The following is a 27043-nucleotide window of genomic DNA, read 5'->3' as shown; positions in this document are numbered from 1 at the left end:
ATAAAAAAGATCTTTCAGGCAAGGGCAAGACTGAGAACTCTCTTTGGCTTTGGGAAATTTCTGCAATGCTTCTAGAGGAGGAAAAGCGCAGATGCATGCTCAATAAGGAAAGAAAAATGCTTTCTCTCCTCCACTCCCCTTTCCATCATGGGGTTCTGCGCACCCAAATCATGTACACAAAAATGGAAAGTACTAATCTCCTCAGCCGATGAGTGAATCCGCTGGAGTGGGCAACTTCAGCAGCCTATGCCATAGCCTGCCTCCGCTCTGTAGGTGAAGAATCCCATCATTCTCATTACTGGGATTTGTCCCACCTTTGTATTGTCCCTGACCTTTTAACTGCGACTACCAAACCCAAGTCACTCTGTACCATTTGCTGGATGCCTCTCCCTTGTCAAATTATGGATTTTCCATCCACTGCAGGGGTTCATAGACTCCGTACAATCCTGCCCATAGACTAAGGCTTAACCTGGGTCTCTTCAAAGGCAGAAAATGCATTTGTTGTATGAGCTGAAAAAGAGATTCCCTCTAATCCAGTAACAACTATGGCAAGCTTTTTTTCAGCTTGAAATCTCTCGTTTTACACAAGCATATGAAACAGGTGACAAATGGATCTGAAAATGGGTCACGGAGGATTCTGTTACTTGCCATCTGTGTCAGGGATGGGAAATGTGCATCCATGGGGCTCCACCAAGCAGTGCTTACTGTGTGATATCTTCTTGATGATATTGGTTTGTAAAAACTGAGGGGTTTGAATTTTCAGGGCTAATATTTAGCACACTCCGTGACTGCCACGGGGAGAAGGCTTATTAGGGGGTTGTGGGCTGAACTTGAAATACAACATCCCTATTGAAAAGGAGAGGTCATCCTGAGGATAATGGATTTGCCTCCTAAGGATCACAGGACCAGGGTACTAAGGGCAAGAAGTTTTCCTCTCCTGCTTGTAGTACTTCTGGCTCTTGGCCACAGTTGAAGGTGAAAACAAAACCATAGGAACTTCCAGTGGGCTTTAGGAAGAATTCATCAAAGAGAAACTTTCTGTAGCCTGCATAGACCTAGAAGCAATTTGGTAACAAGCAAAAAGGGTCATAAATAAGATTTCCCCAGCCCAGTACAGCACAGTGTTTCACGGCACCGTTGCGGTGCTCCTGGTAACGCCAAAGTTCAAATCCTACTTGGCTAAACAGAACGATGCCTGCAGTGAACTCCTTGGGGGGGTCTGGACTGCATCTATTGCTCTCAGTCTCTCCATAGGTCTTCCAACACAGACGGCACATTGGATTAAATATGCCAAACTCAGTTCCAGGTTTTGCAACACTCCTTCATTTAAGATGGCAATTTCCTTTAATAGCTGGCAGAACCTGGTAGCTGGCTCATTCTTTAATATTTTTGTTTTTTGCTTTTAACCATATGAACATAATCTATACCCACTGAAGATTATATGCATGGCAGATACAGAGTTTCATCCTGGGGCTACTGAAATGAATTGCAAAACCATTCAGTAACTGACTACAAGCAGAAATCAATTGTACTAGTTACCAAATGACTTAGTTTAAATGTAAAATTATTTGTTCAGACAGCAAGAAACTATTTACATGTGCTACTTTTGAAATTTACCTCTAGCTATGACCATATGGTAATTTAACTTTTAAATTGTATTTACCGCATTCTTATACTTTAATCAGTCAATGCAAAGCTAAACTCTTCAGAACTCCAGGTTTAAGCTTGAAACTCAAAACTTTTGCAGTTTCTCTCTGCCTTTGAGCAGTTGCCATCTTCAGATAATAACAGATCAATCAGTGCTCAACCCTTTGAAGTGTAACAGTTCAAATGTGTCTACTGCCTTGTATACCCTACTGTATGTTTTATTCCGAGTGGTGGCTAAACTTTCTCGCTTCAGAAGTAATAAGCTGTGCTCAATTAGCAGAGCAAGATTTTTTTGAGCATCGCACGTAATTAGTTTCAAGGTCTCTAGTTTTAACAGCCATTTGTTAACAATCTTTTTATATAGCTGGCACGAAACCTGTGATTCAAATACAAGTAGGCAGTCAAATAGCTGGAGTGCTTCAACTATACATGTGATTCCAGAACTCAGCTAGGCTTTTCTGAGAAGCAATTTGGCATTACATTTCAGAAGCGATGACATGGCTACTTTAGGTAGAGAAAGAATCAAGGCTTGCAGGAGGAGGAAATACTTCTTATTAGACCAGATATTTTTTGAAGTGGCAAAGCAGCTTTGGAGCAAACCAAAGCAAATCCATCACTGGATTCCCTTCTTTCTCTTTTTCCTCTCCCTCTATGTATATGTCTGCTTATGTGTGTACGGACTTAAGACCCAATGTACTGTGGTGTTGAATGTGTGTTCTCCTGCTCTCTGATTTCCGACTTTTTGCTGTTAGTTTCTTTATAGGTGGTCAGGACTTCTAGCAATAGACAACATCTTGAATTCAGTCTATGGCAGTGACTGCTGCATGACAAGGTAATGTTCCCCTTTGTGGACTGAAAGGAGAAGACTATGTGCCTGTATTTCAGCAGGTCTTGGTGTGAAGAACAGGAGGTCTTCCTCCGTGGTGACTGGAGCATTACTTTGTCACCTTCAGATGTTTGCTTGAGGGAAGAAAGGAAAGATCAGATCTATCTTGGATCTATCTTGGAGAAATGAGAATGGATTTTCTTCCCATAAAAGAAACTTGACAAATCAGTGTTAACTACACTTCGTGCATAACATTTCGATAAGCGCGTAAGAAAAGAGATGAGAAAGTAAATAGGGTTTGTCTCCATCGCAAACTCCAGGTTTCCATGCCAGATGAAAGCCAACGGTCAGTGTTAGTGGTCTTTTAAGGAGAGTGAGGGCAAAAGGAATCCTGAATGGGTCAGGACTGCCACCTCTTCCCACGCTTTTTGGTGTCGTCAAGCATGGCCGGTTATGAAAGTGGATGGGAAATCAGATGCGATGTTATTTATCCCATACAGTATGTCTGTTGTACTATGTGATGTTATACGGCTGTGTATGTCACTAAGACATTGACACCAAATCCCTTGATTAGAAAATGGTATTTTGTCACCGCTTCATAATTTACCGTTTTAGAACTCTGCATTTTTTGTGAGCTTTATGTGGGGAACTAGTTAAGCTCAAAGGGTGGATGGCCGGACTTGTGACACAGCAGGGACGTGTACCACAGTCCTGGACAATGAATGGAGACACCTATCCCCTGCCCCAACATCAGGTTTCCTGACGGCAGCCCTGGGCCCCATTTTGTGGCAGGAGTGGGCTCTTGGTGGGCTGCCCCCAACCTGTGATGAAGGAGAAGGACAGAAGGCTGAAAGACATCAGTGAGAAAGGCTGTGCGGACCCTGGTCCATGGGGGGGTGGACCAGAGGTACGGGGGTCTGGCTGGGAGGGACAGCCTGCCGAGGCCCAGCTGGGCTGCCAGGTGAGTTGAGTTTGTTGGGGTCACATCAGCAGTGCTGCTGACCCCCCCTTTAGGCTGCCTAGCTCACTCACGTGTGGTACCTCTGCCCCGGAGAATAGATAGACCCTCAGCTGCCCAATTCCAAACTACAGGGGACTGCAGATTTTGTTTGGTGGAGTAATTTAGGATTGCAAATATTACCTGGAGTCTACTGTAAGGCAAGTTCAACCTTTAAATCTTGTACATGTTGGTTTTGCTTTCATCAACATTACAGTCCATCCTTCCCCTCATCCCCCCTCCCAGTAACTGTCACCATTTTAATTTATGTCAACACAAAGCCCCAATTCCACCTTTTAGGCACATCTGCAATAGTGACTTTGTTTCCAGAGCCGCTGGGCACTTGAGGGCTTCGGTACTTCCGTGCCTCTGGACACCAGGCTGTTTCTCTTTCTGTGCCCATGCACAGATGTTGGGGGCTAGCTTTATGTGCCCAAGCTTTGAAACTTCGGTGAAAATGGACACCAACACACCACCACGAACAGTCTCCCATGCTGGGGAAAGCTCTGGGGAGCCGACTGCCAAAATGTCATCAGCCACTTCAAGGGAAAGTTTGAGCTGATGGCCCTGCTTCTGGTGGAGTTTCCTTCTGTCCCGGATATAAACAAGCTGTCCCAGTGAGAGTTAACTGTTATTTTTAGCTATGACAAAAGTGCATCTGAAAAAGCCTGTTCTGCTGCACTTGGAAAATACCAGATCACTCGCGGTGCCAAATATGCTGGGGGGAAATGCATTCCTGGAGAGGGCTCGCCCCGGACGGTCTGCATGAACTCTTCACGGCTTCCGCTCCCCTCTTTTTCCCACACGCAGGCGGGCACGCTCACACGCGCGCACACACACAGCAGCTTGGAACTGCACAGGCTGGTGGTGAACCATGCTCGGTGTATCTTTTTTCAAGAACAAATTCAAAGGATGTCCAGTATGTTAATGCACCTAATCGAATCTAAGCTTCTTTGCCAAGCGGTGTTATTCCTCTGTTTGGTTATAAGCAGGAGGTTTTATTTAAATAGTAAAAAACATTAATAGAGTCCTTGTTTTTCCATTTTCTGAAAAAGCCACGGCCACATATCTTTTCTACGTGGTTGAGTAGGTGATCTGAACACGGCCTTTCCTTAAGCAAAAGTTATTGGGAGTTGTCACTAACAGGAGAAAGGTTGCTTGTGGGAGGGGACGGACACACTGCAGTCATCAGAATAATGCTTTGGAGAAGGCAGCCCTCGAGTGACCGCTGATGGAGCAGCGTAGAGAAAACAAATGCCGTGGCACCCAAATGCCTTCCCCGCCAGCAGGACACGGTGGGGGACTGTTTGCCACAGACGATGCTGCAGCCTGGGTGCTGTGGACCGGGACTGGTGCTGTGGAGCAGCGCGGATGCTGCGGAGCAGCAACGAAACTGTGGGTCAGCGTGCGCGCTGTGAACGCCGTGGAGCAGCGTGGATGCCGTGGAGCCGGCTGGGACGTTCCCGCTCCCCAGGCGAGCGTGACCCGCGGGGAGGCTGCTCCTGGCGCGGCCGGCCGTGGAGGGGGACGCCCGCGGGGGGGGGGGGGGGGGGGCAAGCCGGAGGCCCTGGCACCGGGGCAGCCTCGCACCTGTCTGCCGCGAGTGACGGGGGCGACCCGCCGCGCCGGGGCTCCGCTCCCAGCCCCGCAGCACACGGCCCGCCCGCTGCCGGCCTGCCGCGCCGCGCCGGGCGCGTCTGCCTCCCCGGTGCGCCGGGGGCCAGCCCGGGCAGAGCCCACCCCGCCGACGGGCTGAGGCGGCGGCGGCGGCGGGGTGACAGCGCGGCAAGGAGCATGCGTGCGGGGGGGGTGGGGGGAAGGAGGGGGAGGAGGAGGAAGAGGAGGAGGAGGGATGGCGCGGGGAGGCGGCCGCTGTTTATTTGCAGCCGGGCAGGCTGCGCCTCGGCAGAGCGCGAGTGGCCGGCGGCGGTCCGGCTGCCCGCCCCGCACCATGCGGGCGCCGCTGCCTCCCCGCGCCGCCGCGGCGGAGCCGGAGCCGGGGCAGCCAGCGCGGCGCCCCGCGCCCGCACCCGCGCCATGGTGACGGGCTCGGCGCTGGGCTCCCGCAGCCGGGACCGAGCCGCGCCGCCCCCCTGCCCGTCCCCGTCGGCGGGCGGGCGGCGCGGCGGGGCGGCGGCGGCGGCGGCGGTGCTGGCGGGGCTGTGCGCCCTCTGCTACGGCAACTCCCTGCGGGGCGAGTTCGTGCACGACGACGTCTGGGCCATCGTGAACAACCCCGACGTGCGGGCGGCCGCCCCCGTGGCCGCCGCCTTCGCCAACGACTTCTGGGGCAAGCGGATGGCCGAGAACACCAGCCACAAGTCCTACCGGCCCCTCTGCGTCCTCACCTTCAAGTAAGTGCCCGCCGCCGGCGCCGCAGCGGGGCGGGCGGCGCGCCTCCCCCTCCGCCGCCCGGCCCCCTCTCCCGGAGCCGCGGCCGGACGAGCCGGGCAGCGGGCGGAGGGGGGCGGCCGGCCTCGGGTGGGGCGTCGGGGGAGCCCCCCCCCCCCCCCCCCCCGGCACTGTCGCCTGCGGTCCCGCGTCCTGGGCTTCGTGATTCAGCATTTCTGCCCGGAGCTGTACGGGACGGGGTGCGCGCCCCGGGGCGGGCGCGGCTTCAGCCGCCTGCTGCCGCCGGGGTGGCCCCGCCGCCCGGCCTGGTGGAAGTTCGGTGGAGAAGAGGGTCGATGAGGAGCCGCTCCGGGGGAGCCCGCCGCTCTGCCGGCAAATGCCCCGCGTCCCTCGCCGTTTGGGAACAGGTGGCGCCTCTTCCCCAGGCTGCCGGGGGATAAAAGGGAAGCGAGCATTTCGGAAAGCCCTTTTGACTGGGAAGGGTGTTCAGATTGAATTCCCCGGGAGTTCCTCCTCTGCTTTATCTTCAGTACTTTTCTCTGCAATTGAATGATCGTGCCAGAAACTTCCCCGGTGCTGTTTTGAAGCAGACCCGTAGTCATCCCTACCTTTTACGCTAAGCGAAGGGGTCTGCCGCAAGGGTACCGCGCCGTTCCTTGCAGCCAGCCTGGCAGCTGCGAGCCTCTCATGTCAGTCGCGGAGTTCCCCGCCAGCCTCGTCTGCTTCAGATGTTCCTGGGTACCGGCAGAGTTGTTGAGGAGCAGTTTCGGTTTTACAGGAATAAAGAGAAGTTGAGTAGCGGCAAAGTAAGTGACAGTTACCGTGGCTGATCCTAGAAGGAAAACCCAGACGCCTGCCTCTCTCTGAGGGGAATCATTTCTAGCAGATCAGCTTAGTTACAATTCATACAGTTTGTCATACTTTCCATTAGCTTCTTCTAATTTATTCTGATGAAACAAAAACGATGGTGAATGTTTACCACGTTTTAGCATTTAAAAATGATACGGGTGTTTGCGGGGAGCTGTGCTGAAGAGCCGGTGTGGCTGGGTGATGTTTAGCACTCGGGTCTTGTTTGTAGGTGATCGGTAGGTGCTCACTACAAACCTATGGCAGGCATAAGGAACAAACTGTATGGACAGTGGTAAGTATGCCAGGAGGAGGTGTTACTGGAACCTGGCTGACTCTGCTAATGGAGTAACTATTCATTAACGTACCAGACTTATAAATAACGCTTCATGAACTATGTGAAAATTGCGTGTTTCTGTGAGGCAAGAGCAGTTTTGGCGAATGCAGCATCCCATCGGCACTCCCACAGAGCACTTGCCACCCTTCGGTTGTAAGGGTTGGCTTGGAGGCGAGAGCCATTGGTATCAGCTATCTGGGGAAGCAGGGCTGGATGGGCACAGGGCGGCATATCCCTGATAAAGCAAAACTGAACAGCACAGAGCCTTGTAAACTGGATTGTTTAGGACCGGTTTTATACCTTTTCCTCGAAGGGGCTCTCAGCAGGTTTCTGTAGAGAGCGAAGGGGATGTGTGCAGCCATGGGCAGAGGTGGCTTTGTGCACAAAGAGTGCCCTCTCCATCGGGTGTGCAGCCAAACTGTTACAGTTTGGGGGGCCGCCTGATTAATCCATTGATCCAGCGATACATCTGGGGGTAATTTGAGAGGTGAGTGAACCTGCGTGGATCACCACTGACCACGCTGCATGCAGTACTGGTGCTGGACTTGGCCTCCTAGATCAGGTTGCAGGATTGAGGTTACGTTATGCTAATTAGCAGAAGAATCTTAAACTTTAATAATGGAATGGGAACTAAATGCTTTAGTTCCCATTTGTGTCTTGACTCTGAACTGGTTTTGCCTTTGCTATTTAAAGGGGGCTGTGTGTGTATGTGGGGGGAAAAAAAAAAAAAGGATGAAGTGCTGTCTCCATCTAGTTCTTTTTGGAAACCAGTGAAACTCATTTTGTGAGCAACTTTTCATCCTCAAGTGCTTATAATAACCGTACAGCTAAGACACAGGGTCAAAGGCAGAGTCATTTGTTCACCGCTTGGCATTGCATTTGGAATAGGGAAGGAATCATTTATCTTCCCTGGCTGCAGAGGAAGATTATTTCCACCGCATCCCAAATATCCTTCCAGCCCTCCAGTTTCCACATTCTTCCCATTTCGTTTGTACCAGTAAGGTGTCAGAGGAAGATGTTAAGATCTGGGTGGAGTGGATCCTCCAAACGCAGGGGTTCCAAAGAGGCTGCAGGGAGCTTTTGCCAAGCAACAGTGAGCCAGTGGTTGAGCTGTGCTCTGCCTGCCTGTGCCATCCTCCCCTGCCTTGCCCAGCAGGAGGCTGCTGGTTGCGCTCTGTGCTCCTGCAGAAGGAAAACCGATTTTTACCCTGACGCTTGTAAAATGCTCAACAGAAATGGACTTCCAAGAGAATGGAAATGAATGTTGTGGGTTAATACTTCTGTTAGAATTTACTGCATCCGCTTAGGATAGTTGAGAAAAGCGTGTGACGTGTGCTTTGCAGGATCTTGCTGAGAAAGGGAAGGGGGGACCAAAGTATTCTGGTCTCTTTATTTTTTTTTGTTTGCTTGTTTTATTTTATTCCTTTTCTTGTTGTGCTAATTTGGTCAAATCCAAGGCATTTTAATAGTAGCATGATTCTTTGTACCTGCCTAGTGGCTTTGCTTCTGTTGCATGAAACTTTCATCTGGAAAGGCTTGTTTTGAATCTTGCTGTACTAAGATTAAAAATCTAGGAGATCTCCAAACTGCATGTACAGAACAGATGTGAAGGGTGGGCTGAAATTTATGTCTACAGATCCATCAATCTACAGAAACTTTGTCTCAGTCTCTTTTCTGTCCTTCGTGGCTGTGAGAGGAAGGACTCGTGATGCCTTGTGGACTTTTCATTAGGCTGAACATATCCTACATATGCTACGTATTCCTGAAATGATCCCAATTAAAATACATTATCGCCTGTCTGTCGGAAAAGTCTTAAGCAGACATTGCTGAAATTTTCTAACAGTAGTTCAGGGTCCCTAACGAATTGGAAATCTTAAGTGACAGTCCTCATTCCAGTAGACTAATGCTCTGGAGCCAAACAGTGAAAAGAGCATTTGACATTATTCACACCGGATCTGTCAGCATGAATGATCAGAGGAAAATAAGAGTGGCCTACGTTACTGAAACCATTATGCAAAACTTAAAATGTTTGTAGAACTGCTGCATTGTTTTGTGTGGGTTAACATCAGAAGGGGGAAAAAAGCCTGCACATGGACTGTTGAATTAAGTAATGTTTGCTTTGTGGCTTTGAACTTCTCTCACCTTTTCTCTTGACTTCAGTGAAGTAAAGGAGTGTTAAAAATAGTTGGTTTGGAAACATTCCTATTACACGTGGGTAACTGTTAGGTGACCGGTCTAGCACAACTCCTCATCTGCACAGGAGTTCAGATGGTAGGCAATGGTTTTGCTTAGTCCTTAGGAAAAACTTACTTCATGCTCTCTTCTCCATCCGCTGTCACTCAGAGATGTTTACCTGCAGCTATTTTCTTCTCCAAGAAGTGATTCATAGAATCATAGAACGGTTTGGGTTAGAAGGGACCTTAAAGATCATCTAGTTCCAAACCCCCTGCCACGGGCAGGGACACCTTCCACTAGACCAGGTTGCTCAAAGCCCCATCCAACCTGGCCTTGAACACTTCCAGGGATGGGGCATCCACAACTTCTCTGGGCAACCTGTTCCAGTGCCTCACCACCCTCACAGTGAAGAACTTCTTCCTTACATCTAACCTAAATCTACCCTTCATATACTTCTTTCTAAAGAAGGTGGCATTTTGGACTCAGAATATACTATTTCTTGGTGTCTTCCCTGTAAAATGTTAAGATGAAAGGTGGAAAAAGAAAAAAGAAAAAAAAAAAAAATAAAACAAAAAACCCCAACCCTGCCAGTTCTGTAATTCACTCAGGATTTTATATTTAAACTGGGTGCTTTCTGTCTTACACCTTGTCTCCACTAACAGAAGTTCAGTGAATCATTTATTCGCCCAGTAGCACTTAAGTTATTCCTTGGTTCCAGTGGTTTTGCAAAAATGTTTCTCAACTGTTGAAGCAGAAGGTGCAATCCTCAGTGCTGTCTCCCTCCCCCTTTCTCTTCTTGCCTGCCAAATCCCCTTTTAGATAGATTTCCAACCCAGAAACAAACAGGGGATGGAGGTTTGATGTAGTCAGCAACATGGCAGATTTAGCCTGAAGGTGTGCAGTGGTAGGAAATGGTGAGAACGAAGCCTTTTGAAAACCCCTGATGCCAAGATTTAAAGACTCTTAATCAGAGATCAGCCTCCCGGTTGTGCAGGTGGTCGAGAAGTGAAGGCGGGTAGTGGGATGGAGGGCACTGCCAAGGCAGATGCTGGTGAGGGAGGTGCCTTGAGTAACAGCTCACCAGGGACAAAACAAAAAGGTAGTGAGAGGTCTAGGCTGCATAGCCGTGACAGAGACTCAGGAGGATGACGCTGGGCAGAGAGGCACAGGAGATACCTGCTCTTCCTCAAAGGAGGTGGAAGTGACTGTTCACTGGGAATTGCTTGGCTCCGTGGGAAGGGTGTAAGGGGGTCCACTCCAGCTGCTGCTGGGTGGCTCTGGTGGTCCAGGAGGAGCGGAGCTGGGGGAGACGAGCTGTAAAGGGGAATGCAGCTCTCCTGCCAAAAGAGACATAGACACACAATTTGTGCACAGAGCCATCTACTAGTACTCTGGCTAGAAAAAATGGGGAAAAAGATAAATTAAAAAGTCCAGGCTGTGCTCAGCTGCTGACTGCAGAACGGATGACCCTCCAGATCTGCCCACTGAGGCTGCTAGCCAGCGATGGCTTGGGTACATATGTGCCTAGGAAGTAAATGGGACCCTTCAGCAACAGGTCAGTGTTCTGTGTGGGCACCGAGAGCCTCATGTAAGACTGTCAGTGGCTTCAGATCAAAGCCTTAAGTGGCTGTGAACTTGGGTTAGATGTAAATACATAGCCAAAGAGAGAATTAATTCAATAATTCACTGCCAACCTTCTGATCTATCTAGTTGCTTACAGCTGATCCTTCTGTTTTTTCAGCTGTATCGGTGGCATGAGTTTCAAGGACAGGGAGCTTAAGAAAACCAAAACAACCCGGGGAAGAAAAGAAGACCTTGGATTTTATTTGTTCTTGATTTAATGCTATATTACAGTTTGACATCACAGGATAATATAGTGGAGCTATAATATGTCAGGTTAAATACACAGTGTACAAGTATTTTCTTCACTCTGTACATCTATATTAGGGCAATATCACAATGTTTAAGATTGTGTCAGTATTTCTCCTGTACAGCTTAGACTAATATTTCTACTCTAGCTATAGCAATCACTCTCCATACTGGTACTGTGATACCTGCCATGAAATTGATGTAGTACTGGTGTAGCCACACTGGGAGAGGTGGAGTTTGTGAAGAGAGGCAGTTGCTTTTATTAGACTGGTTGTGTTAGAGTTGGAATATACGGACACATTTCTAGGCATGTAAGCTTTTCTTCCGACCCAGAGCAGAGTGCCTTGCTGCCATTTCAGGTCTGGGAGAGGGTGCATGTGCCTCAAAGCTTGTTTTTTTTTCCCAGTTCCAGGTGCACCGAAGCCCTCCCCCCCACCTTGAATATAATTTTCGTAGCAGGTGTTTGATGTTTTCGGTAGTAGGTTCGGGCTGTGTTTCTCTAGGGGGACTGGCAGGGTTGTTTGTACTCCCTGGAAGGAGGACAGGGCTCCCGGGGAGGGTTGGGGGAAGCTCCCTGCCCGGGGAGGGAGGGGGCAGACCTGGCTGGGGGTCAGTGCTGCCCGCTGCTTGCAGCAAAGCCCGGAGGTGAGGATCTGCCCGGGAGGAGAGGCGTGTACAAAACATGTAGGACTTCTGCCTAGTCACAACATTTTCTCAGTCCTTAATACTCAATAAAATTTGTCTGTCTCTTGAATTGAAAGCCTTTTATTATGAGGGTAAGAATTCACTAGAAGGTCCGTGCAGATTCTCCTGAAAGACTTGGCTGACGTGAATCCAGTCACACCTATGTTTGCTGCTTGCTTCAGTGGTGTTTTGTCTCTAACACCTACCAATCCTGGGGATTTTCTCTCATCCGGCATCCTATTCCTTTTGCACCAGTGTCACCCTTAATTTTCTTTTGTCGTCTTTTACCTAAAGGCTCAGCTTTGGACCAGCCTTCATCTCTACAGGAGCATCCCTGTCAATACTCTTTAGAGTCCATGAAAATAAAGTGCTCTGGCTGCTGCTGGTTAGCTAAAGGCATTTCTCTGCGTTTACTCGCTCTGCTTCTGACTGCTTTCCTGGGCTTTTTCATTTATTGTGTCTCAGATTTAAAGAAATAAAGGAGAAAAAAAAAAAAAAAGCTGTTCTCTTTTCACTTGCTATACTTGTTTATTTTTTTTTCTTTGCTTCTGTATAAATTCAAATGGCACTTCCTTCATGGTCCGCAGCTCGAGCTGAAAGATTGCCAAACTTACTTCAAATTTGGTGGAAAACTCTTGTACCCAGTTTGAAATATTGTCTTCATTAGGCCTAATAACTTTAGACTAGAATTCTGTTAGCGTTGTTTTCTCTTCTTGATGAGTGACTGTCCTAGCTTGGTTCTTGATCACATCTCATCTCTTTGTCTCTCTGCACTTGGAAGAGGACTGCTTGATGGCTGCTGAAGAGTTTTGAGAGATGTTTGTTCCTTCAGTGCATTGCTCTTGCTGAGATGCTACTCAAGAATAATTTTGAAGACAAACTCTCTTTTGTTCAAAATTTAGATAAAATGACACCTGGTTTGTCAGTTTGTAAATTGTCATCGTCTGGCTTTTTTTAAATTTTCCAAGGCCGTTTGTGGAGATGAATTTAAAGCCATGTGAATGATGCTTTCAGTATTCTTAACACAGGAATGGTCATCAAACCACGCTTTCTAGGGTTTCACTAGAAATTTCTGCCCTGGCATATTTGCTGCTTCCAAGGTGCTGCTGCTTCCCAGTCTAATTGTGATTTCTGTTTTCTTTTCCTAACTGTGCTGGAAAGCAATAACCTGCTTTGAATGCCAACACTTAACTAGTGCTCTTGTAAGTGATGACTGCTTTGCTCTAAGGGAATTGCTATAGCTTGGGAATTGATATGGCCTCTGTCTTCTCACCCATCCCCGTTATAGCAAATCAAGTAACAAACCGTTTAAGCCTTATTGTCCATTTAATTCTGAGGCATTGTACTGTACTATGAAAAGATTATCAGCACAAAGTGCTGTTGCACTGTCGTGGAAACCCTGCCCTGCTTGTGCTGGCCATTGCACGAACTCTGCTGCAAAAGGGCCTTATTTTCTTTTTACTGCTACAGGTTTTTCGTTAATCTCTGAGCTGTTTGCCTATAGTGCATTAACCATTATTGCCACTGATGCAGCTGCACCATTTTTGGAGTGCAAATGCTCTTTTTCCTGGCACACTATAGATGCATCTGTGAAGTTTATAAGGAGACTCCACTGTGCACAGAAATCAGGCATTAGTTTGCATAAAGTTTGCCATGTATCTCCCACAATTCCAAAAGGAAGGGAAGTTAACAGGAAACTTAATCCATCCTGATATGTTAGATTAATTTATATAAATCTGCATGTGAGCCTCCCTCTATAAAAACTATGGGGGTTTTATGAGGTGTGGGATGCTCTGAGACTTTCCATTAAGTGTTACTCACTATAACAAATTACCATTATTATCCTGTGCATTTCTATTTCATAACATGTTGTGGTTTTTGTTAGTCTTTTGAAAATAATAGAACAGATTAAACTAAACAAGAGCTGCCCAGGGATAATAACAAAGTCTATAAAAAGAGAAACTCTCCAATTATGGTTTACAATATTATTAAATCATAAAAGGCCTTAAAGGTTGAATGAGTCTTCGTGTGTACAAGTGGATAAAAAGCACTATATTAGAGCCTGAGGGTGCTGGTGATTATATACCGTAACTGGATATATATGGGATTTATCTGTGAGCCCGTACTCTTGCAGCATAGATCCCTCTGGTTCTGGGTCTGCGAGGATGAAGTCACGAAATCCCACTCAATTTCCAGGCCCTCTGTACTGGGAATTGCTTACCCAAGGAGATGTGTCCCTGCCTGCTGACATATCTAGAGGCAGAGTAAGTGCCCACGGCTTTAGGGTAGCATGGTCCATGCTCCCTGCTCTACAAATGCCATTCTTCGAACGAGGCGGCTGTGCCGGGTGGAGGGAGGGCAAGTGGTTAACTGGGAGTGCTGATAGATGTTGCTTATTCTTTTAAGAGCAAGAGTGATTTGCTTTCTTCTGGAGAGCTCTCTTACAAGCTCTACTCAGTGGACCTTCAACAGCTGGTGCCTGTGAAAGTCTCTTTCTGAGATTCCATTCCTAGAAGTGTGGTCACTTGCTTTTTTTAGCCCCAAATCTTCAGCATACTATTTGCAAACACCTCTCTGGTTTGACAAGCAGTCAGTTCAAAAAGCCTGGCCAGCCTAAAGCATCTGCTCTCCTAGCTGTGTGCTCTACCAAGGCCGTGACGCGTATCTTACAAGCTGTGCTTTAGCTCAGACAGATGTTATGATCTTCATGCAGAAGTGGCTAAGGTCTTCCAGCCCACACGATGCTGCAGATTAGAAATGATGGTAGTATTGGTGTCTTTGGGGCTTGCAACTTAAAAAATGAAATGTTTTCCCCATTTGTGGGACAGTTTAGATATGGAAATACATCAGGACAGCCCTCCCCGCCCGACAATGGAGTATGGTTTTTGCCTGCCAGAGCTTCTGTTCATGAACATTACGTTGGAGAAACGCCACTTCTTACTTAATTTTGAGAGTCCTGTCTCTGTTTTACTTCCTTTGTTTGCTGAGCCCTATACTGTGTGTAATTACTACATGACTCCGTGATAATGCTGCTTGCCAGTAAACAAAGGCAAGACTGAATCTCTGTAAGGTTATTAAAGTTTAAGAAGGGAGAAGTAATTTGTGACTTACCCATCCCCTTCTGCTCCCTTGCCCAGAAGTTGCTCTATAGTTGCTCCACAGTGGAGCAAATTTGGCTTTCCATAGTAGGCTGCCGTTATTCCCCACGGGTGGGTGAGCGTGCTGGGGAGCTTTGCAAAGTCCTTGTGACTTGGATTAGAGCTGTTTGGAGCCCCAGATTTGCTCTCCCGTTTGACGTACAATAAGTTCAACCACTGCTAACGTTTCAAAATCATTCTGCTGGGATTGTTTCAGGACAAAAGAATGTTTCCTTCATTGCCATGTGGCCTAATTTCTTATGACAAAGAGCTTTAGCAGCAAAAAACACTGGTGTGAATATAGCACCTGCACACATTCATGTTTAGTGTTCACGGACCACCAAAGATGGTATTTAAAACATACACCGAGGCATGCTTGCAGTCAGTTTTTGCTGTTTAATGGAAGGCTTATCTGAATACCATGGTGGTGATATGTCTGTATTTTGTTCTGTTTTTTTTTTTTTTTTTTTTCCTTTAAGAATACATGGGGGAATAGCCAAGCTGTGAGGCTGATGCTTTTACATAGCTATTTTCAATAACTTACATCAGGTAACTCACAGTTTACAAGCCTTGTTGACTTGATGTTTGCCCCAAGAAGGTGCATGAAGAGCACACCCTGCCTTTGGGATAGGTGACCTGGTGGGGACAGGAAGATCCTTCCCCTAAAAGGTTCTGCCTCTCTTGCCAGTAGACCTGTTTTGCAGGGTGCAAAGGGATCAGATGTGATCCATGGAGACTAATGAGAGATTTTGCAAGAGTACTGTCAGACATCGTGTTTTTAGTGATTGGTCCTCGCAGCCCTCACCTGCCTACGTCTGCTTTCTCCAGACATCAGGTTGCCAGAGCACACTTTGGCATTTGAGGGGGAGCGATGGTGACAACTGTGCTCCATCCAGCTGATTTACAGCCAGAAATGATTCATTTGTATAAAGAACGGGTCCTGCAGGTGGTCCCTGCCGTTGCCGACATCTGCAGGTGCCTCTGAGCGGGAGCTTTGGATCCTTTGGGGCAGGGTGGCCCTGTGCGGCCCCTTGTTCCCCGCAGCGTGCTGAAAACAAGATTTAGGCCTGGGGGTTCCCACTGCTGCAGTGTATTTACAGCTGAAACTCTGGCTGGATGTCTGTTACTGCCATTTGCTGTCGTTTGTTGTTGTTCTGTGCTGGTAGAAATGAAGGAAAGTGATGTATGCTGCTGCCCTGAAGTGGCTTGCAGGAGAAATGGGGGGGAAAAAAAAAAAAAAAAAAAGAAAAAGCCCCAACTCTTCATGTATTCTTGAATCACACAGACTGATGTCTTGGCCGAATGTAGCTGCATCAACCCATACTTCAAAGAAAAAGGTCAAGTCGTGCTAAAATCTCACTTTTCCCAAACTCTCTGAGTTTCAGCTATTGCCTCCACAAACACTCCAGTGGGAGCAGAGTAGGAATGCACAGGTAAGACTTCTGGTCTGGTAAAGTTAGAGTGGCCTGGAAAATGCAGCCCAGGACAGATAGCACTCTGTTGCTTATGAGTAAGGAATGTAGAGAGAATTTATAAAAAGCACATGTTTTCTGGCTCTCACAGACACACCATACTTCCTCTGTCTTACAAAAAACCTAAGGTGTTTGCATAGTAGCAACAACTCAGTGGCTTTGCTTTTGCATCATGTATGTCATGGGAGACCTGGAGTCTGTTAGTAACAACAGGAAAGATTATTGACCCTTTAGCATGTTTACAGCTACATGCAAAATATTTAGATTGAGTCTTCTTTTCACTGGGTGTCTTGTTTTTTTTGTTTTGGGTTTTTTTTTAAATGTCCTTTAACATTAGTGCTTCCAAATTCCTTGTTCATATATGGAGTCTTCCCTAGATAGAGACACCATGTATATGTGTGTATACGCGTGTGTCTGTGTGTATATATATTTGTCCAAATGTACAGATGCAGTTAATTCTAAAGAGAATCGAGTTATCTTCAACTGGATGTAAGGCAAAGCCTGTCAGCAGCCATTAAGCAAGCTGGCTGTAAAAAACAGTGACCAGAAAAATGTGTTAATACATGCTGTCGAACAAATGTCATAATGGCTTATTATATTTTTTTTTTATGATTGACACACATAGTGAACCCTAATTGTCTCATTGAGTCTTGGGTGATGTTAGCTAACTTATCTTTACCATCAATGTCCTTATAAAAATGATGCTAACTATTAGACCAGCTGCTTAGTGTAGTCCTGATGTCAGTAAAGCATGTAAATAAATGCTTAATCTTTAGTATGTGAAAGTATTTTGAAATTTAAATGGGAATAAAGGCACCTGTAGTGCCAAGCAGATGCTCCGGTGCCTTACCAAGTCCTTGTCTTGGCTGTTTCCGAGCAAAAGCATCTATTCTGTAGTAGAAAATAACTACCCGTATTGTAAAGCTGCCACGTGGCTGAGACAACTGCAGAAGGTGCCAACGGGGAAATAGGACAAGTGCCGTACTTCTGGTGTTGGCCAGTGTTATTTGCTGCTAAGGAAGCACAGACATCATCTCACTGCAGTACGCCGTATGGGGAGGGCACAAGCCTCTCTCATCTCAGTGTCAAGAAGGTTGCCAAATGCAACCTCATATTTTAAAAAATGGGGAAGTGGTTTCTCTTTAATCAGATAAACCAGAAGTTCAGAGCGATTTTCACTAATTAGTTTAATAGCACTTACATTAGAAGTCTGCAAATCAGACAAAAACATAATTTAGAGTATTTGAAAGATGTCCTGCTATTACAAGACCTCTCCAGTCTAGTAATGGTTCTGTTTTGTTTCCTTACAGGTTAAACGTACTGCTGGCTGGTATGAACCCCTTCTATTTCCATGCAGTGAATGTAATTTTACACTGTCTAGTGACTCTTGTACTGATGTACACTTGTGACAAAGCTGTGTTCAAGGACTGTCGACTTGCTTTTGTCACGGCGCTGTTCTTTGCTGTGCATCCCATTCACACCGAGGCTGTAAGTATGTGACATAAAAAACCCCGGTGACACAAAAGCTAAAAATAAACGCATACTTTAAAATTTTTTTTTTTTTTTTTAAAGAAACCTCTGAGTCATACAGAATATGGTACTTGTGATTTTTTTGCAGTAGAGGAGCAAAGGTGAGAATGTACTGTATTTAAAATAATTTGCAGGAGTCATTAAGAAAAAAGTGTATTCATACTTGCCATCTTTCTGCTCCGGCACTAAATTCTAATTGACGGTCCTAATCAGCGATGCTGGGAATAAACGGACAGTCATTCAGCTGATGAAAATGTCGAGGCTTCTGAAATCAAAGACCTCAGTGAGGCTGCGCTTTCCTGCCGGGACATTGCTGCACGCCTTCAGTCATCTCCTATAGCCATCAACTTAAGGGAGAAAAAATGAAGGGAGCATTAGTGTATATTCTGAAGGAGATCGCTCAGAGGTGATATGACCCATGGATTAATTTATATTGATTTCAATTAAAAGCTAGGAGTATCATCTTCAGAAAAATCTTGTTAGCTTAATAAATGTCACGGTAAGTTTACAGAGCAACAGCTCATACTGGACATTTTTCTGTTTGTTATAAGGAAACATTTAAAGACACAGTCATGCTAAAACTACAGTCAGTTAGCATGGGGAGGTACTTCTGTAGATAAAATGAGGCTTGCTCATGCAATGTTTAGCTATCCGTAATTAAAAAAAGAAATGCACTCATTAGCTGAGGTACCATTGTCATCACATGCTTTCATTACCAGCCTTTGTAAATGAGTGAGGGAAACGGCTGCTGCCGCTGAGAACTTTTGAGAAGAGATTACCTTAATAACAAAAAGCCACGAGCTTTACAGTTACTCCCTGTGCTGTCTTGTGTGAACTAATCAGCTAGGCTCCTTTTGATAATACAGCTTTATATTTTAAAGGAGATTTTAGAAGAGGCGCTCTTTGAATTTATTTTTGTCTGGGTCAGAACTTAAAAAGGTTAAAATAAATGCCAGAGTGCTGAATATAGCTTAATTATGTAATCTCAAAAGAGGCAAACTTTCAAAGGGCCTTTTATTTGCTTTATGGGCAATTTTTAGATCTTTATGAAATGGAATATTGCAATAGTTTGTAAAAAGAGTGTTTATACATTATTCTTCAGTATTCCCTTTGTTATAAAAAGATTTGATTAATTAATACGTGGAAAAAACTCTCAAACTCAGATTATTCAGAAAGAGAATAAATTACATAACACTCTATCACTTTTTGGTGATAAAGTTCATTCAAATATTAATTGTTAACTCATTCCTATATAATAAGTCTTCTCCAAAGAGCTGCTTTTTCATTAGTCTTTCTTTAACAAATGTTAGTTCTGGGAGTTGGATGCGTTTCTCATTTGAGCCTCATTATACAAAATTAAAACAGATCCCTAAAATTGGCATTTCTCTATGCAACTTTATTAATATTTTAATAAGAAAGTAAAGAATGACTTAGCTGTTGGCTTATTCATTTGTTTTGGCAAGTGAGAAATGCAGCAGACAAAACAGAATATCCTACACTAACCAAGTAACGTTTTACTGTATTGAAGGAGGATAACACTGAAAGATAAAAAGCTTAAAATAGCAGTTAGCATGGATCGTTGAAACAGTCACTGAATGCGCATGCCTTTTTATATACGTGCTTTTACACCTGTGTGTCTCTTCCTTTTAGGTAACAGGTATAGTAGGCAGAGCGGATGTCCTAGCCTGTCTACTCTTTCTGTTGGCTTTTCTCTCCTATAATAGGTATGGATTCTTGCTACCGGTTGTGATAATATTGTGAGATGCTTTAGTTTGAGGAGGAGACAAAGAATAAACCTGTCAGTTTTCAGTTGTTGCTGGCAGAAGGTACTTCCCCCAGCACTGCTGCATGGAAGTGCCCTGGTCCTTGCGTTCAGCTGCGGTGCCGCATAAGTGATGCTTAAGAGAACAAATAAACATAAAAAGAGAAGTCAACTTTTATGGTCCTCTCTTCCATTGACATTATAGCTGACCATACACTAGAGGAGGGCTTGTAGAGCTAAAAATGATAAAGAAATGTTTTCAGCTGAAGCAAACTGTCTGTATGTAGAGTGAAGAACGAACGGACACATGCCTACCTTTGAAATACATGCTGTGACTGTGGGACTCTGTAATACCTGGTCTGGGAGAGTTAAGGATTGCTTCTAGACTGTTAGTCATCCTTTTCAGGTGAAAACTTGGCACTGTTTGCTGGTCTGTGTCCTAAAATAAAGAGCGAGCTTTACTCAGATAGGGTTTCTGCCCCTTTTGCATTGTTACTTCATTTAGGAATAGCACTGTGTCATCATGGCCATGTGGAAAAACTGCTTCTATCTCTCTTGGGGATATACTTGGGGCTTGCTACAAATGTGCAATGCTGTTTTCATCAGAAGGTTTCAAAGGCGTAAAGCTGGTAGTGACCCTGGAGGAATCAGCTTGTTTGATTTTTGGTTCTTTCTTACCTTCTTCCCTCATACAGGCTTGCTGCCAAGTCCGTTAATGATTAGGACACATCTTTGACTCAGGGGAGCGTGGGTGGGATGGAGGAATTTTTGCTTGCGTAGTGCATTTTGTCACATAAGGATAATTAAGCATGTGTATTCTAGATGACGGAAAGCATGTGTTTTTCTGCCCTTTGTGTCTTTGTACTTACTCTGCCTTCCTCTGACTGCTTCAAGTCCGCTTTATCTTCCTGCTTGTCTTTTTCTCTCCTCTACTCAAATTCTCGGTGCATCTGTCAATATTTGTGTTTTCCCTTCCCGTCCTGAGTCTAAACCTTTCCTCATTTATCAGTGAACAGTGTAGATTATTCATGTTGCTTATTACCAGCATCTTAAAAAATTAAGGAAAAGTGTCTCAGTATTTGTTTGAATGTAGTAAACATGAAAATAACAGAGAAGTGAAAATATTTATGTCAAACCTGTTTTTCAGGAGTGTGGATCAGCTTTATGTTGGGGAACATTTCCCTCCCACTGCCTCCCCATTCTTTCTGCTGCTTAGTTTATTCCTTGGGACATGTGCAATGCTGGTGAAAGAAACTGGAGTCACTGTGTTTGGTGTGTGCTTGGTTTATGACTTCTTTTCCCTCTCCTGCAATGGACTCAAACTGTAAGTAGCTTGCTATGCTCATTGTGCTTTTCAACTGTTGCCACCTGTCTGTGCAAAATATATATTATTATATACAGCACTGTGGGAGATGGACTTGCCCCACTGAATTAGATGGCCCACATTTGACAAGTTTGGGGGGCACCAAGGTTTCATTCTGGGTGCATGTGGTTTTTTGTTGTTGTTGTTACTCTATTGCTGCCTGGTAACTTTTGCTGGGTAGATAGACCAGATGTGAGGAACTGATCTCTAAAATGCTCAATTCACTCTGGCAAGACTAACATTTATTTTCTCCGTAGGAGTTCTGACTGAAGCATCAACATCTTAAAATTTCTCTGGCTTAACTCCTTCCATTTGCAACATCTGCTTGATTATTCATTCACAGTGTCATGGTTACAGAAATATCATATGATGTTTAGTAGTAAAATCAGGTTTGATCCTTTCTGTCCTTACAGAATGGGAAAGAGAGGGAAAATATCCAGCCAGTTCTGGAATGATTGGAATAATTAGCAGCTCTCAGCAGTCACTGGAGAAAAATCAAATAGTTTGAAGTTTGTATCCCTCACCCACTTAGTGTCACAAATAACTATGCTATTCTGTATCTCCATTAAAAGTCAGAAGTCTCTTGTTTGATAGAAGCTGTTTTTTATCCATTTCTCTCCCAAACCATAGCCGGTGCTATTGACGACTGAATGTAAGAGCTTACTGCCACTGAGAATGGGAGGTCTCCCTCCTGCCATTGCGTCTCCTGTTCCCACCGCTGCTGCCCCACAGGCTCTGGAGCCTGTCACACCCCTGTGTGAGCTAGTGTATCTAGGTTATAAAAAAGGACACTGAATCCTGTTTCTGCAGTAGTGAATTAAATCAGCTCCCGGAAGGATTTGGGGAGTACCAGCGCTGGCACAATGCGAGAGCAGCAAATGGAGGGAAGAGAAGAGGGACTCTCTTCTTTCAGGAGTATCCTGGCTTTCCTCCCGTTTCAGCCCTTCCTCTAGGTCCTAATGGGGGATGGACCACACTTCAGGCCCACCTGCCCTCCCTCTGGCCCCTCCAGCAGCAATAGCAATCGGAGGGCAGGTACGATGGATCAGCAGGGGGTTTCTCCTATTTTGACCGGATAAGTAATTCATAAAGTGTAACTGGTGGGAAAATAGCCAGCGAGGAGTTTTCTGGGGACTGACAGCTGGCACACTTGTTAACACTTGCATTTACAGTCTGCCAGGCTTGTTCCAGGAGTTGCCTTGCTAAAGGTAACACAAATGTTAATTAATCGGGAAAATCTGTGCCCTTCTCCTTTCCCCTTCCCTCAATCTCTCCTCCCCTTCGATTCACGTTCCAGTAGTCTCTTCAGGTTATTTCTTTGCTTCAGTGGCATCCCGTTGCCCAGATGTGGCAGTTATTTAGCTTGCAGGAATGAAGCTCTGTAGCCCAGATGTGCTGCATTTTCATATTTGCTCTGGTTGCATGTAATGTATGCTTTTCTGTCTGTTTGTGGTGCTCAGGATTTTATGACTGTATTTGACTTTTTTAGGGGGCAGCAGAAAAACAGCAGCCTGCTACATGCTTTTGAAACTCATCTCCTGCTCCTTCCTCCAGCCTGTACAGATTTGTTTTCTGTTTAAGCGAGGCAGAACACCAATTATTTTCTGCAGCAGAAAATTAGGAATGGCACCATGTTCTTCCTTGCAGTGCTTCCCATCTTACCAGAGGTCCAGAGAACAGCTTGATACAGAAGTGCTCATCTTCTGTTGCTGTTGGGTCGTTTCCTCTAGATCTAGTTAGGAACTAATAAGTCCTGTCCTCTTAGCACACAAAGACTTTGTATTTTGGATTAAATAAAATGTCGTCTGTTGTAGTTAGATAACCATGTTGTGCTGTTTTCATAATGCTCAACCTTTTGACAAGTAAACATGAAAGATAAAAATCCTTAAATCCTTTTCTTTCCCCTCTTTTTCCCCTTTTCTCTGCATGCGTAATCAGGAGAAATGGGGGGATCCACCAGAGACCTGCCCGGCAGCCTGCGGCTTCTCCCTCTGCCTCGCCGCAGGTCCCTCCAGCGGGCCGGGAGAATGGGAAGCATCGCTTTGCTCACCGGGGCACCTGGAGCTCCTGCCACCCGGCATCACCCGAGGAGCAGCGGAGCGGTGGCCTTTCTGTGCCCAGCAAAGCCATGTGGGCCATTCGGAGGTACTGCTGGCTACCTGCCGCTCCATTGTGGTTTAGTTTGCAGCTGATGCTACCTTAAAATGTCAAGTCATTCACTTTGTTTTAGCCATTTTTGGCTCACAGCACAGAAAGCCAACCGTATCCAGGAGGTCAAGGGAGGTGATTCTCCCCCTCTACTCTGCTCTCATGAGATCCCACCTGGAGTATTGTGTCCAGCTCTGGGGCCCCCAACATAAGAAGGACATGGACCTGTTGGAGCGAGTCCAGAGGAGGGCCACCAAGATGATCAAAGGGCTGGAGCACCTCTCCTATGAGGAAAGGCTGAGAGAGTTGGGGTTGTTCAGCCTGGAGAAGAGAAGGCTCTGGGGGGACCTTACAGCAGCCTTCCAGTACCTAAAGGGGGCCTGCAGGAAAGATGGGGAGGGACTCTTTAACAGGGAGTGTAGTGATAGGATGACGAGTAATGGTTTTAAACTGAAAGAGATTTAGATTAGATATTAGGAAGAAATTCTTCACTGTGAGGGTGGTTAGACACTGGAACAGGTTGCCCAGAGAAGCTGTGGGTTCCCCATCCCTGGAAGTGTTCAAGGCCAGGTTGGATGGGGCTTTGAGCAACCTGATCTAGTTGAAGATGTCCCTGCCCATGGCAGGAGAGTTGGACTAGATGATCTTTGAGGTCCCTTCCAACCCAAACCATTCTATGATTCTTATCCTGAAATGTGCTGTGATTTTTCTTATGCTACTGGAGAGGGAAGAGAGTAGAAGATAGAAGGAGGGATAAGGGAAGAAAGAGGAGGGAATTCTGCTTGGGAAGAGGAGAATATCTGAGGACTGTCCATGTCCTGAGACTTTCTATCCTAATATGATATGGTAGGCAATGTTCTCCTTCCCAGCTTCTCCATGGAGAAAGCCAAAACTGTAATGCTGGTTTGAATGTCAAGAGGGGAAATACATGCGTGTATACAATAATGCCTGAAGTGAGGCGAGTGCAGTGTGAGCAGCATATTGCATGACATCGCTATCTATCTATCTATCTATATACACGTTTGTAGGTATAATTTCTGCATGTGGATATACATACATGTAGATGTGTGTGTATGCATATTTATGTATATATATGAAAGTAGAGGTGATGCACACTTCCGCTTCATGCCTAAGAATGCTCATATAATGGTGAGAGCCGGGCCCAGGCAGAAGGATTTTCACCTGTCACGTCCAGGAGTCTCAGCATGTTCACTGGGGAAGGAAGGACTCCAGGGCCATGCTCTAGCACAGCACCAGCACTTGGTGCCCTTATTCCTGTGGAACAGCACTGAGTTAGTAAGAGCATTTAAGGGGGTGTGACTCAGCAGCTGTCCCATGGATTTGTACCAGAGTGTGTTGGTTTTTTTTTTTTTTTTTTTTAATTTAACCTTGACCTTTGTACAATCTCCCTGGTAGCCCTTGCCCTTTGTTGCTGACTTTTGGATTATAACTACAAAACACTCACAGTATGATTTAATTTGGAGACCTGTAGTAATGAGTTGCCCCACACTACCTATTCCTTGGAGGAAGTGTTTTGTTCCTTAAATAGATCAGGAATTACCTGCTGTGGTTCTCTGATCATTTAATGGTTGGCACCTGAATGAGGCCCATGCAGCACTCCTCAAACCTGGGAAAGGGAGTGTTTTATTCCTGCATAACACCCCTTATTAATCAGTTCAGTAGAAGCTGTTTGTTTGTTGTTGGTGGTTTCATTTTTTTTTTTTTTAATAATCTTCTTGCTGCATCAGGATTGATAGCATATAGGCGTTACATGAGATCTGTAACTTCCCAGATCACAGAGCCTGTTTCCTCCACCTGTAGTTTAAATGGTTCAACCCACTCAAGAGCTTCTGCCCTGCAGGTGTTTCGCCTGATAGGTCTGACTTGGGGATGGTTGGGTTTTTGGTTTTGTTTTTAACAAGGAAGGGAGGGGGTTTGGTTGTGTTGCCTCTCTGAGTCAGAATCTGTGATACAAAAATGGTAAGGAAGTGAAGGCTTTTCAGAGTGGGTAAGGGCTAGCTGCTCTGGCATGGAGACTCTTCTGGCCGTGGGCAACAGCTTCTAAAGTTGTTTGTTTGAATTTGTTTCTTCTCCTGTATCCCCAAATGAGTAGCACAATTAGAAAGTGTGGGTGACCCTGGTTCCTTCCGATATGCCAGGCCAGAGCGGGCTGTCCAAAAAGCTTCATTTAACGTCTTCCCTCTAAAGTTTAGGATCTGGTGGGGAGGAGTAACCTGAGCATGAAACTGGTACAGCTGCTATTCCTGGCCTTCGCTCTCCCCATGTTTCTCTCGATGCATTTGTTCTCTTTGATACTTGTGTTTGTTTCCACTTTCCCTGACAGATACTATGGTGGAGGGTATCAATATAAAAAATGTCCCCTGTCTTGCTCCATCTTCTTGTTCCTTGTTTCTTTTACCCCTGTTTCTCTTTCTTCCTACTGCTCCTTTGCCCCCTCCTTTGCTTTGTACTTTTTCCAGATACCCTCCCTCTGCCCTTGCTTTTGGGAATGGCCCTTTCTCACACGAAGAGGAAAGCCTCTGGTTTTCCAGCCTCTTCAGGAGAGGCTGCAGAAGTTCTGTTGGAGAGACCGTGCTCATGGGATGGCTTCAGAGGGAACTCGTCCATGCTGCCAACTGGCATTTGCTTTTCGGCAGCTGCCTGTTCAAGTGTTTTAAAGGATTTCTGCGCATGGCAAATTAAGCTCTGCATGTACATAGCTGCTTTCTTTTTAAAAAGGGGCTCTCATGGTGTAAGCTTCTGCGCTTCAAGTGACTAACTGTGTACAACACACTTGCAGCAACCTGTTGTGTGATGGCTCGCTGTGGGATGCCCAAAGTAGAGCTGGCTTGGTCCCAGTGGCCGAGAGGGAAGCCTGCTGCCACACATTTGTGTGAGAGTTGTGCCCGAGAGCCTTGGGAGAAAGCCTGGGATGGGTTAATGGATGCTGCTTTGAAAGAAACTTCTCTAAAACACTGTTGACAACCTTCTTGACTAGTTTTTCCCCTTACTCTGAATTCCTGTTTCCTCTGAAGGCAGGATAAGGCCGGATAACTTCTTGTTGTGTGGAATGACAGCCTCATAGAGCCTGGGCAGTTTGACCAGTGCCTGCTTGTCTAATGTCAATGTTTGCTAGTCACTATAAAAAATAAACGTGCTGCTACAGCATTTGTAATTTCAAGAGATCTTCTCAATTCTCAACTACATGCATGCCTGCAGTAGTATGGAACAGCAAGATTAAATGTGTTGCAGCTCACTGACTCTAAAAACGACGTCCACATCTTGTGGAGTCTGTGGACCGCTACCTGATCGTATGATTGCAGTCTTCTCCTTACTTCCGTTTGCTGACTCCTCTCGCAGGACAGATTAAAATAGTTGAAATACTTTCTGTACACAGTATTTCTTTAGTGCTGTTGGTATATTATACGATATGAAGTAGGAAGCACTCAAGGCAATTGCTCTATTAAAATACAGTTCATCTTAAAAAAAAAAAAAGTAAATCCTTGCTACAGATGAAAAAAGATAGAAGGAAAAAAATTGCAGTTGCTGTCAAATATACAAAATTAATTACACAATTTCTCCTCTGTAATCGATGTTTCTTTGACTCATGCAGGTCTTTTCCATGGCAGAAGGAAGGGGAAAAGATTTTAAATACTTCAAAAATTCCAAAGTTGGAGGGCAGATTGGGCACAGTGAAGTAGCTTCAGATACCTTACCTAGTGCACCAGGTTGCTAGTTCTAAGATCTTCATTAGAATGAAACAGTTGTGCACTGCTTAATCTGTACTTTTAAGTACTTGTAGTGTGACCAGTTAGGTTTATATTTAATAATAATTTATTATGTATCTCGCTACTAGAGCTAACTGAAAAATGCAGGAAAATGTAATGGAGGAGTTAAG

The 27043-nt window shown here is 45.5% G+C and overlaps 1 protein-coding gene and 1 long non-coding RNA gene across 2 annotated transcripts in view; both read left to right on the top strand.

Annotated features, from left to right (window-relative positions):
• LOC128143643 (uncharacterized) overlaps positions 1–3098 on the top strand; it is a 33943-nt gene extending 30845 nt beyond the window's left edge. The window contains exon 5 of the long non-coding RNA XR_008235834.1: positions 2400–3098. This is a non-coding gene — a long non-coding RNA (uncharacterized LOC128143643). The remainder of the gene's footprint in view (positions 1–2399) is intronic.
• A 2215-nt stretch (positions 3099–5313) lies between these two features.
• TMTC1 (transmembrane O-mannosyltransferase targeting cadherins 1) overlaps positions 5314–27043 on the top strand; it is a 150054-nt gene continuing 128324 nt past the window's right edge. The window contains exons 1-5 of the mRNA XM_052789800.1: positions 5314–5824; positions 17653–17830; positions 19523–19596; positions 20782–20958; positions 22936–23142. Of these exons, the coding sequence (XP_052645760.1) occupies positions 5508–5824; positions 17653–17830; positions 19523–19596; positions 20782–20958; positions 22936–23142 (953 nt within the window). The 5' untranslated portion in view covers positions 5314–5507. The remainder of the gene's footprint in view (positions 5825–17652; positions 17831–19522; positions 19597–20781; positions 20959–22935; positions 23143–27043) is intronic.

This window comes from Harpia harpyja, chromosome 6, assembly GCF_026419915.1.
Source record: "Harpia harpyja isolate bHarHar1 chromosome 6, bHarHar1 primary haplotype, whole genome shotgun sequence".
Lineage (NCBI taxonomy): Eukaryota > Metazoa > Chordata > Aves > Accipitriformes > Accipitridae > Harpia > Harpia harpyja.
Note: the sequence above shows the minus strand (reverse complement) of the source record. Positions and strands in the feature narration are given on the sequence as shown.